The 13,094-nt window shown below is 43.2% G+C and overlaps 1 protein-coding gene across 1 annotated transcript in view; it reads left to right on the plus strand.

Annotated features, from left to right (window-relative positions):
* The window catches only part of LOC308282217 (neuronal acetylcholine receptor subunit alpha-7-like), a gene marked incomplete at both ends in the record, with an annotated part of 132,710 nt that overhangs the window by 25,824 nt on the left and 93,792 nt on the right, over window positions 1–13,094 (plus strand). The window contains one exon of the mRNA XM_080722562.1: window positions 2,022–2,161. Within this exon, the coding sequence (XP_080578688.1) occupies window positions 2,022–2,161 (140 nt within the window). The remainder of the gene's footprint in view (window positions 1–2,021; window positions 2,162–13,094) is intronic.

The raw sequence follows: 13,094 nt of genomic DNA on the forward strand, positions 1-13,094 counted from the left end.
TGCTACTTTTTTTGGTGTGTTTTTTTCCAGTATAGTGAAGTCAATGGGAAACTTTTTTTCGCAGTGTTTCCGGCAGAGCAGGCCTCTCATTCTGTGTACCTTATTGACCAAATTAATAAGAAAAACTAAAATTTGGAGTATGTCATGACATCACAGGTCTTCTCTCATTTTGGCACAGTGGCTCCCCGGCTATAGAGGCCTAGGGCAGTGTTTCCAATGGGTTGAGACCCATTTTGTGTCACGGACGCATGTCTGTCATGGGGATATTTATTCAAGACTTTCTTTCTTTCCAACCAATTAATGAGACTTAATGGATACGATAGAGACAAAAGCAAAGCACAGTCTACATAATTACTGGTTTATTATGCTCATAATAAGTTCAGCATACCATATCTTAACTGCTTTTCCTCAGGGACAGGGGGGCGATGTGTGAGCATCGAGGTCTAATTGCCTTAGTTATGAAAAAGGGTCTGATTATATGACCACGATTTAAATGTCTGGAGAATACATAGTAAAATATTCTAATATATGGGTTAATATATGTCAATTGTCCGTTTAAAATGAACGGCACAGTAAGCTTTGGACCTCTTGTGGCTGGATGTCTTATCCCTCCCTCTGCTCCTCTGCTTTCTTTCAATTTCAGTATCATCTTTTCTCCTATCTCCTCTCTCTTCCTTCTTTCTACCTGTTTTTTTCCTCTCCTGTTCCCTCTGCCAGAGATGGGCGAAAATTCATAAAAAAGTATTTGAAATACAAATACTATACTATAAAAATACTATGTGAAATACTTACCAGGATACTGCCACCGGGATAGTATCCTGGTGACAGTATATTTGGTCAGTATTTGTCCAAGTACTGACCAAGTTCTTGTTTTTTATGTATTTTCGCCCATCTCTGCCCTCTGCTCACTTCTTCACCATCTCCCTTCCTTTTTAAAACCATCCTCTCCCTTTACTCTTTCTCTTCCCTTAGGCCTAGATCTCATCCTTATCGTTTCTCGCATCCCTTTATCTCCGTCTCCCCCTCTTTCCCCCTCCTGCTTTGGCTGAGAGCCTCTCACATATTTATATTTTAATTGCCAGCTTACTGTCCCTCTTTCTAGCTCTCCTTCCCTCCCTCTTTCTCTTCTGACCGCCTATCTTATTTAATTCCTTACCCTCTTCACCCTTCTTCCCACTATCTTTAGCACCTTATACACCTATAAACCTGTGACGTGACGATGAAACCGATTCAGATTCTATCCCTCTCCTTCACTCCATTCATCTCTCTATTACAGAGGTCTTCAACGTTTTCAGGCCATGGACCCCTTAGTTGAGAGATATATGAAGCAGGGACCCCCATAACCTTTTCGTAGATTCCATATAGTTGCATCATTGTTTGACAGCACATTCATCAGTGTATTTTGGATTCATGTCAATGTGTGTTTTCAGATATTTAACCACTTGAACTGTCAATAATTACAGTAATACAAATAAAGTTGACCTTTCACTATGTATTTAGTCTGCTCTGTTTCCCCTCTACACCAAACCTCTTTGCCAAAAATAGCTGATCTATAAGCTCATAATGCCTTGCAGCGCGAGTTCTCAGAATAGGGACACAGGAGTTCAAGTGGTTAATATAAAAAAGGAGAAAAAAGCTTCTATCGGGGTGCCCGCTGGCCTAGTGGTCAAGGCGCATACCACATACTAGGCTATGATGCCTGCTGGCGTCGCCGGTTCGATTCCCGATCCGGATGACCTTTGCCGCATGTCATTCCCCATCTCTCTCCCCATTTCCTGTCAGTCTACTGTCCTATCAAATAAAGGCATAAAAAAGCTTCTATCACACAAAGAAGCTAAGAAGCTAACCCTATTTGGAGGACCCCCTGTTGTAACTCTGAGGACCCCCTAGGGGTTCCGGACCCCCTGTTGAAGACCCCTCCCTTACACCTATAAACCTGTGATGTGACGATGAAACGGATTCAGATTCTATCCCTCTCCTTCACTCCATTCATCTCTCTATTATTTCTCCTCTTCCTCCAGGTTGTGAAGGAGGAGTGCACCAGAGGAAGCTCTACCGCGACCTGATGGTGAACTATAACCGCCTGGAGCGGCCCGTCCAGAATGACTCGGCACCCATAACGGTGGAACTGGGCCTCACGCTGCTACAGATCATCGATGTGGTGAGTGATCTTATACGTGTAGTGTTTGTGTGTAAAGGTGTGCGTAAATTGCTTTGTAGAGAGATGGGAAGATACAGAAGGAGTGTTTTCTTGAGTGTTCCTAATGTGGTGGAATTCAGATCAATCAATAATCAATGAGAAAACGAGGAGACAAGACAATGTATTAGGTGGTGGTGGTCAAGTTTATGTAACATGATATCATGGACAGAAGTACAGTTTATCACTCTGGGCAGTGGTAAAGTAGTTCTGCCCGAGGCGTTGTGAGACACCAGAGTTATACTGTGTAGCCAAGGCCTCTGGGACGAGTTATAAGAACACTGGGGTTTTCTCATGGCTCTCACGTCTTCTGCCCAGCCCACTGTGTTGGTTCTCTGCTATTCTGTCTTTTCCTTGTCTGTTCCCCCCGTTTTGTCCAAGTGCATAACTGTCCGTGAACATAAGAGGTAGGCCTACCTACCGGTATGTCGACTGACTGTTATGAATATGTCTCTCTCTCTCTCTCTCTCTCTCTCTCTCTCTCTCTCTCTCTCTCTCTCTCTCTCTCTCTCTCTCTCTCTCTCGCAATCTCTCTCTCTCTTTCTTTGACCTTCCTTTCTGTTCCGATTAAAAGTTTGTTAACACTTGCTATGCATCCTGTCACTGTGGTCACACATTCTGCTTCCTTTCTGTAAAAGCCTCAGTGTTTATTGAACCCTTGATTCCATTTGGTTTAGCCTGTCATGGCCAGACTAATATCACTGCGTAGATCTTCTTTTTCTTTTTTGCACTGGCAGATTCGTCTGGTTTCCAGGCTACATTTGGATAGTTGTCTTTGCTGAATTTGCATTCTATGTCATGACTAATCATCAGCACTTCAATCAATGCAACTTTTAATAGGTTCACCGTCAGATCTGTCAGCTCTTGTTCATGTTCTTTCTTAGATGGTGGCCATAATGTTTGCCTTGTGTTTCTCTTCTCTCCTCGCTCATGAATCCATCCTCTACAAAAACCCATGATCCATGACCCACACATGAGCACTCATCCAAAAAACCCAAACTGACACCCTGTTGCAGTTCTGAGCCGTGGTTGTCAGAATCCTGTCTTAAGCTGTGTGTCTGTTCATGATAAGAACATGGTGTTAAAAGCTTGATGCTGGTCTACTGGTATGTTTTCCCAGTGTATTATTCATCTGCTCTAGCCTTCTGCAGCGCACCCTGCATATAGAAACAAGATGTTTCAAGCTTCTAGCTCCCCCTTAGACAAGGAAACAATGCTTCCTTGTCTGAAGTGTCTGGGGAAGAGCTAGACACTCAAAACATCACCTTTGTTGATAATAGAATACATTTCCATTGGAGCATGATCCATGTGCTGTTCTTTCAGCCCGGCACATGGGAATTCGTCCGGATGTGTGTGGCTCTGTAAACTTTTCAGAGGAATTCTTGCTTCTCGTGACATGGCTCAAAACCAACCTGCCTCTGCTACTGTTGGAGCCTGGGCTCCAACAGTAGTGTGTGATGCAGCTGCATATGGCCCCAGATCCCTGGGGGCCCATCGGATATGACTGTGAAGCTGTGAAAGATCTGTGCACATGACCTCCCGTCAGTTCACAAGCCTCACAGCAGATGTGGGCGCTGCTGTATTCTCTTATGCCAGCCTCCCTTTGGTGTATATATGTGAGTGTGTTTGGCATTTCTCTGGTCTGTGTATACTGCGTACTGTCTCTGTACTGTAGGTTGTCCTCGAATGAGCCCTCCAGCAGCATTTCCAGTCATCTCGTCGGTTTCTCCATGTATCTGGCCAGCTCGCCAGTACAGTACGTTCTGCCCGTGCATCTTTATATAGTACATCCTCGTACGCTGGTGTGGGACGCGGCCTGCGTAATTGATGCGCGCGTGTCTGTGGTAGTGACCTGCCAGAAGAACAGATAATATAGTGTCACGCTTCTTCAGTTCCCTTAAAAGTCATCCAGCAAAGAGAAACAAAATTGATAATACAAAGGTGGATAGGCAGATTAACAAACATTTTAACAAAATAATATGTTTAATCCATTTATAATATTAATATCGTCTACGTTTCCTGCTGAATAAATTCACAACGGATGTGCCAGCAAGGTCACAAGAGTTATTGTTTCCTGGGCAGTTGTGAATTATGTATGTAATGTATGCGTGCGTGCGTGTGTGCGCATGTTTGTGTTTGTGAGTGTGTGTGTGTCGTGCATGTATATGTATGAGAGGGCTTCTGGTTCCTGGTGAATAATGTAGATGGCGGTACAGTGTGACCAAAGACTCCATCTGGTCCTGGGTAACTCTGTCTTCAACCAGGGAAATGGGGAAGGTCTCCACCAGCCACGCGTCCTGGTGGTGGTATAATAGGCCAATGTAAAAAGGGTGGCATGTGTTCTTCACCAATCTTTGGCCTTTCATGGCGCACCATGAGGCTGATTTGAACATTTTGTAGTGTCATTTCTTCCTTGGCCTTTTGCGAATGTGCGTGCACAATTTCATTACAATTGCACGCTGTGTTTGATTTGAGGCATTTTGTTTGAAACGGATCAATCCTGCAAAGTTTGGAGGCCAATCTTAGCCAATCAGGATGGAATATTGAATACAGGACAGATCCGTCTTGATCATATGACTGTAGAGATACTGTGTAGTGTGTACTGATTTGTGTTCATTGTCTCCACCAGCCGAAGGCATGGGGGAGAGTATGTTTTCCCCTTCGTCCGTCCGTCCGTCCGTGCGTCCGTCCGTGCGTCCGTGCGTCCGTGCGTCCATGCGTCCGTCCGTGCGTCCGTGCGTCCGTGCGTCCGTGCGTCCTCGCAGTTTGTGTGCACCTAATCTCAGTCGCCGTTGGCCCGGTCGCTGCCAAAATGAGCACACACATTCCCTGGATGCCAATCTAGAACCTCTGCCCTAAATTTTTCAAATGGGCCTTTTCTAGCGCCACCTAGTGGCCGATGTTCGCAAAACACATTTCTGTGCACTACTCCTACAGATTTTGTCCAAAAATCCTACAAATCGATAGGCAGTATCTCGACAGTCATGTGATCGACACAGATCTGTCCGATTTTGCATATTCCATCCTGATTGGCTAAGATTGGCTTCCAAAGTTTGTAGGATTGAGCCGTTTAGAACAAAATGCCTCAAATCCCAAACGCAAAGCGCAATTATCATGAAATCGCACACACACATTCCCACTAGGCCGAGGAAGAAATGCCACTTAATTATTTTTGAATCAGCCTCATGGTGGCGCTATAACAGGCCGATTTGTGGTTTTACCTATAACTCCACCGATCAGTTTCAAACTTTGTAAGCGCACTCCCTAGAGGCTAAGGATAAACCTTTGCCCTGCATTTTTCACATTAGCCTTTTATAGCGCCACCTTTGGGCCGACTTATGTAAAACACATTTTTGGATATTACTCCTTCAGATTTTCTCCAAAAATCACGCAAATCGGTACACAGTATCTCTATAGTCATGTGATCAAGTCCGATCAGTCTGATATTTCATATTCCATCCTGATTGGCTAATATTGGCTTCCAAAGTTTGCAGGATTGCTCCGTTTTTGAACAAAATGCCTCAAATCATCAACGCAGCTTGCGATTACTGTGAAATTTGCCACACATATTCCCACTAGGTCAAGGAACAAATGCTACCTTTTTCACATTGGCCTGTTATAGCGCCACCAGCAGGTAGACTTTAGCAAAACACATTTTTGGAACACAATGCTTCAAATCATGCATGCAGCGTCCGATTGCCATGAAAGCTCTAAGGTGAAGAACATACAGTATGCCACCCTTTTTACATTGGCCTATTATACAGTAGCACCACCAGGACGCCTTGCCTGGTGGAGACCTGTGCTCGGAAGAGCACTGCTTCTAGTTTTTGGTAAAATCTGAAGGAGTAATATCCAAAAATGTGTCTTACATAAGTCGGCCTCCAGGTGGCGCTATAAAAGGCTGATGTGAAAAATGCAAGGAAAGGGTTTTTCCTTGGCCTATAGGGAGTGCGCTTACAAAGTTTGAAACTGATCAGTGGAGTTATAGGTAAAACCACAAATTAGCCTGTTATAGCGCCACCATGAGGCTGATTTAAAACATTTGAAGTGGCATTTCTTCCTCATCCTAGTGGGAACATGATTTCATGTTAATTGCACTCTGCATTTGTGATTTGAGGCATTTTGTCCAAAATTGACCAATCTTACAAACTTTGAAAGCCAATATCAGCCAATCAGGATGGAATATGGACAATCAGACAGATCCGTGTTGATCACATGACTGTAGAGATGTTGTCTACCGATTTGCGTGATCTTTGGACAAAATCTGTAGGAGTAGTGTACAGAAATGTGTTTTGCAAACATCGGCCTCATGGTGGCGCTAGAACAGGGCCATTTGAAAAATGTGGGGCAGAGGTTCTGAATTGGCATCCAGGGAGTGTGTGTGCTCATTTTGGCAGCGTCCGGGCCAACGGCGCCGGAGATTAGCTGTACACAAACTCGGAGGACGCACGGACGGACGCACGGACGGACAGGGGCGAAAACATACTCTCCCCCTGCCTTCGGCTGGTGGAGACAACAACAGATAGACCTCCATCCTTAGAGACACCGTCATGCCGTCATTTATTAATCTAACAGTGAAACCAAACCAGATCTGACCACAGGAATCATCTCACAATGGGCTCACATGTGATTTATCAGCTTATGAATTATGACGCTAAAGTACGGCCCAAAAAAGAACCTTCTCTAGCGTGGGAAGTTACCCCACCGATCATCTCTTTGTCCTCACACAGACATATTTGCATAGCACAGCACACTCACCAATCATGTACCATGTCCAATCGAACAAACTAAAAAGAGTTAAAAGAGTTAAAAGAAAAATACAGTCTGGAAAAGAAATGTGTCAATAGCGGCGGAGATACAGTAGTTAATCACTAACCTCTAGCCATAAATGACACTTTAAAAGATATATCCTAAAGAAGACCCTGAAACATAAAGCATCACATAAATACAAATATTTACCTCAACGTGCAATGTCTGTTTCCCGTATTTCATAACATAACTTTAGAAGGGATACATTTGGTCACGTCTCCGTTATGTAGTCGTCCCCAGTTGGGGCTGTGATCCACTGCTCAGTGTCTGCATCGGGACATCTAATGCCACCCTTTGATTGCCATAATACCGTCCACACACCCCATTAGCCCAGAATACTTTTTGATACCAAGACATAGCATGCACGGTAGAACCACACCCCACCTGCTGATCTAAGCACTGAAGCCTTACATTGTCAGACTATGCTGAAGCACAAGTCTACAATGAAAAACATTGCATACGTGAGACTTGGCGTGAGATTTGAGCATCAGCTCAAATTGACAACAGATTCATAAATGCAGAGAATTGCGTTGAAATGGCCATATATACACCACCTTTCTGGCTGTGCAAGTTGCACAATGCATCGATTTGTTCCACACACTGTGCAATCCTGAATGTTTCATTTAACTCAATGAACTACGAATGGATAAATGATGATTTCATTTGCCTTGCATACATAAAATTCATAGAAATGCGCTGATACTGTAATTCAGAGCAGAAATAAAGAAAGGAAGTTAAGCACATATAAGAAAAAAGGATCATGACGAATTGGGAATATAATGTTGTCCATAATCCAATTATAATTAGGACTGAATACAATACAACATATAAAATATCCTGAGCACACCCACCCACAGGCATGCACAAACAGGTTTATAATGTTAATGCATGGCAAGTGGCTCATTTGCACTATATTTACCCTGACATGAATGGCTATAATGTTCTGCTGTAGCGTAATAAAACCTTAGCAAATACAACATGAATATAAGGGGGGGAAAACACAGTATTCTAAAACAAGAACTATACAATAAGTACAAATAATAATAATAACATTGTGGCTTCACTGTGCAACTGAAAATTCTTTCAGACATGTTTAGACATGTAATAGTCTACATGTTAAAATGTAAATTGAAAAAAAAAAAAAAATCTTCAGGCTAACTACAGTGGGATAATAGCTTTCCTTTCACATTGGGCTATGCGATATGCATATATCTTGCCTACGCATCACCAATGATGTGATTAAGGTGCTAACGTTGATAACGTTACCTCCGGAGCTTGAGGTGCACTGTGTGCACGTAGCAGCGTGACATGAGCTGAGCAGTGATTGGTCTTCTTTTTGTGGAGACAGACAATCTATGTTCTAGACGGCTGGGCCCCTTCACCGCCATGCCGTAAAAACCCAGTCACAGTGTCACTAAAACATACAGAATAGGATTCTTTTGGGAAAATCAATTTGTCAACCAATTCGCTTATCATCAAACCTGAGTTTTATTGGGAGGGCGTTCTAATGTGACAAAAGATGATTTCTGTGTATCATAAAGTCCCAGTAATGTACAGATAGGGAGCTATTGTTGCCTGTGTGGGTCCTTGTCAGCCACTCTAAAGGCCATCAGAGTTGATTTATGAGGAGATTAGAGTGCTCGTATTGAGGAGGACAGAGGTGATTCTACCCATTGAAGGTGCACAAAATCCCGACAGTACGGCACAAAGGAAAGGTCAAGTACTAAACACAGCCATCTCAACGCAGTCTAGATCTGGGAGATCACACACATGCGTGCGTGTGTGCGTGCGCGCGCGCGCACGCACGCACGCACGCACGCACGCACGCACGCACGCACACACACACACACACACACACACACACACACACACACACACACACACACACACACACACACACAATGATGGAGAAAGACAGCTGCATAAAGAGGAACTAGTCACAGTGGCCAGGAGGAGATAAGATTGCACCAAGGAAAGGCTCAGGCCTTGGAGGCCCTCCTATACCTCCCTCCATCCTCTTGCCTGTCTGGGGCATGTGATGACAATGTTTTGGGGATTTGTGCAAATGCGCATATATGACGATACATGAAGGGGTATAATACATTCCAATGATTATTAATTCCTTGCGTCAGTAATGCCGGACTGTGAACCAAAGCCCGACCTGGAATTTAAATGGACACAAATGGGGCGCGTACTCCATGTAGTGATGTTTCGATGTGCCGTTGTTTCGAGGTTTCGAGCAGCCAGTAGTCCGAATCACGGGTGAATGCTAACCTGCCGGCGCGGGTGAACGCTAACCTTCCAACGGCGACCAGTAGTCAGAATCGCGGGTGAATTCTAACCTGCCAACGGCGGCCAGTAGTCAGAATCGCGGGTGAACGCTAACCTGCCGACGGCGGCCAGTAGTCAGAATCGCGGGTGAATGCTAACCTGCCGTCGTGGGTGAACGCTAACCTGCCGACGGCGGCCAGTAGTCTGAATCGTGGGTGAACGCTAACCTGCCGACGCTGGTGAACGCTAACCTGCCGACACAGGTGAATGCTAACCTGGTGAATAAGCCTAAACCTTAACCCTAACCCTAACCCTAACCCTTACCCTTACCCTTACCCTTACCCTTACCCTAACCCTAACCGGAGTACCGGATTCGAAACAGCGGGACATCGAAATATTGAGATTTTGCTGTCACATTGCACAGGCAGTTTTGCACTCTAAGGCAGGGAAAGTGTTGACTGTGCTACTCTCACTTCTGAGTACACACTTTATGTATATTTGATATTGTTTTGTGTTGATATTTGATATTTTTCCGCCTATTCGTATCATTATTTAATGTCACTGCAATTCCCACTCTTTTACACCTGTAAACTGAAGACTGAAGACAAAATGAAGTTGAATTGAGGACAAAAAGAAAAAAGGAAATATCTCAGTTCGACAGACATGGCAAGGATCGTGGAGAGAAAGATACCAGAGATATTGGGTAAATCCACTCACTCTTTCACCCAAGGGTGGTGAAAGAGATGTTATCACCTCCAGGAAGAAAATAAGAAAATCATTATTACTACATAAATACAACACAGCAGTGTGATTGATAAGTTAAAGAACATGCTTTTTTTAGAGAGAGAGAAAGAGAGAGAGAGAGAAAGAGAGAGAGAGAGAGAGAGAGAGAGAGAGAGAGAGAGAGAGAGAGAGAGAGAGAGAGAGAGAGATGCTCTAGTGTTGGTACTTTGAATCTCATAATGAGATGGAGCAGCGTAACAGCATGACTTTAAATAATGAACAGCACAGGACATAAAAACCAGTGCTGGAGCCTGCGGGGTTGATACACTGTGTGTTTGGGTGATAGTCTACTGGACCACCCATTGTTCCATACATCTGTGCTATCAGGTGACAGGTGTTCTCAGGGACACAGTCTGCTTTGCATGCTAATGCTGTACTGCATTGGTTCTGTTCTCAGATGTTTTCATATCAAGGACCCCCAAATTAAAATGTATTTGGACCGAGTAAGATGTTAGATGTTTTGACTCAGGTGGCAGTGGTCTACCACCGCAAAGGTTGTGGGTTCAAATCCACGGTGGTGCATCCGACTTTGTTTAGCGTTTATACGAAAACAATAGGCTCGTGTTCGGGGGGTGGGGAGGGTGATATTTGTAATTTACACATTTACACGGGCTGGGGCGGCACCTTGTCAGTGGGTGCTGGGGAGTGTTGGGCGGAAGGAGTAGGACTAGGACTAAGGCTCTACGTTAGGGCAGTCACGATTATGACATTTTACATGACGATTAATTGTCACTCAAATAATTGGGATTAACGATTTAATTGTATTTTTTTATCGTTGACAATTACATTTCTGTTTGGCTTTTAGGCTTTGAAGTTGCCCATGGTAGATATGACACATAACCTAATACAAAGAAATTACTGACATATTTGACAACTTTATACTTAAAAAAGAACATTGATAGTGGAAATAGCACTTGTAGATCTGCTATTTCCACTATTTTTACTTGAAAAAAAAATATATGAACATTTTTCAACTTGGAAACGATTATGAGGATTATGAAAAATAATCACGATTATGTCAAATAATTGTGATTAGACGATTATGTAATAATTGTGACAGCCCTACTCTGCATCCTCTCGGTGCGTGTCCTCACTGGCAGGTGAGTCAGTAGGATACAGCAGCAGTGACAACCAGTGCAGGAATTTCATGGAGGCCATGAAGGCCTTGGCCGTCGTTGCCCCTCAGTTTGGCCTTGTCCCCCTCCAAAGAATGGCATGTCCTGAGGCCACAGTGGCCTTAATGCCCCAGCTGACTGTCCCTTTTCTCCTCTGTATTGCCAACATGTAGACACCAGTGTATCTTTCTTGTCATGTAGAACAGTGTCTTTTGTTGAGTCCCCATTTTTAAAACAATCCAGTGATTTTAATTGGTGCAGGGCTGAGCATGGATCAGATTGTAAATACCAATTTATTTATTTCACAGCCGATAGTCTACATATACAATTTTAAATCTTAACCCGTAAATTCTTTCAATGGACCAAATCCTTGTTTTATTTGATGGCCTTCCTACCCTGGCATTTGGCCTTTGTGCCCTCAAACAATGGACAACACCAAAGACCAAGTGGCCTTGCCCCTAAAATGACATAATTCCAGGCCTGGTGACAACACACAATTGTGTGTGGAGAGGAATCAATTGGCATAAGAACTAAATTGGGGAGAAAAGGGTGTAATTTCTTTTTTGAAAACATCATGTTGCATGTTGCGTGAGCTTGTAGATTAGCTATTTTCATATAGTCGATGTATATAGAGTTAAAATGATTACACTGATTTTCCTAAATGGTTTGCTGGCGGCCCCCGGACCCCAGTTTGAAAACCACTGCTGTACATGTGCAGTAAGTAGCCCAATAAGTGACAACGGTATCATGATCATCTGCACTCCAGCGGCGGCAAATGGACTCCTTTCTTCTGTAAATGTTCACCCATTTGTTATCAACTTGTGTGTAATAACTGTCAAACACTGTATGTAGTGTATACTGTTAGTTTTTAAGATATGACAGATACAGATTTGCAGGAACATTGCAGTGCTATCATAAAGGTGGCACAAGTTTCGCAAATGTAATGTCTTGTGTTTATCGAGCAGAGAATTTATCTATAGTATAATATACATACCGTAACATGTACTGTAGGCCTACATAACATGTACATAAGTGCATTCAAGTGCAAATAACACAGCCTCTCATTTCACACCCTCCTCATGTTAAATGCTATTCTCCACCTGTAGTTAGCCTGAGTTTAGGTTGGAGATTTACTGATAGGGGTGAAATAGTTTTAAACCTTTTATGAGGTATCTTCCCTTTAATTGGAAAACTGATGGGAGCAGTTCATATTCTGAATACAGGGCATGGGAGGTCTCATGGGAGGTTTCACAATAGTCGTCTCAAAGAGCATTTTCATTCTGTATTACTAGTCTGTTTATTTGTGATTAGTAATATACACTCTATCACAGCTACTCAATAATCTGTCCAACACCAGACACCCGGGGTCTTTGCAAGAAGTAGAGTTACTGTTGGATTCTAGTGCATACAGAATTTACATGGACATTCTAAAACAGATTAAGTATTCTCTTGGCCTTAGGCTCAACAAATCCCAAGAATGTAGGGAGAGAGAGCGAGAGAGAGAGAGAGAGAGAGAGAGAGAGAGAGGAGGTTATATGGAGAGCAAGTTGAGTTCAACGTCAGTGAGAGGATTGATTTTATGATTCAGATTCGATTTAGAATTAAAATCTACTGTATGTATCTGTTCTGCACAGTGGGTTGTCCAGAACTTAGGGCAATGTTCCAGCGATGGGTGATGTTCCAGCATAATACAATTATGTTGCAGGTCACTGATTCCACAATTGTTATTGTTACAAAAAACAAACAAACCAAAAACAAGATGGGTCATCATGGGGTATAATGGTTTTAAAGCATGCATATGATGTGGCCAGTCTAAAATATCTCCATATTGGGGCAATGTTTCAGCCCAATTCAACCAACCAATGACACATACAGTTATTAAATTAAAGTTAAATATTTGAGAACATATAAAACATAAT

The sequence above is a fragment of the Nannobrachium achirus genome (genome assembly GCF_963921795.1).
Source record: "Nannobrachium achirus genome assembly, chromosome: 3".
NCBI lineage: Eukaryota > Metazoa > Chordata > Actinopteri > Myctophiformes > Myctophidae > Nannobrachium > Nannobrachium achirus.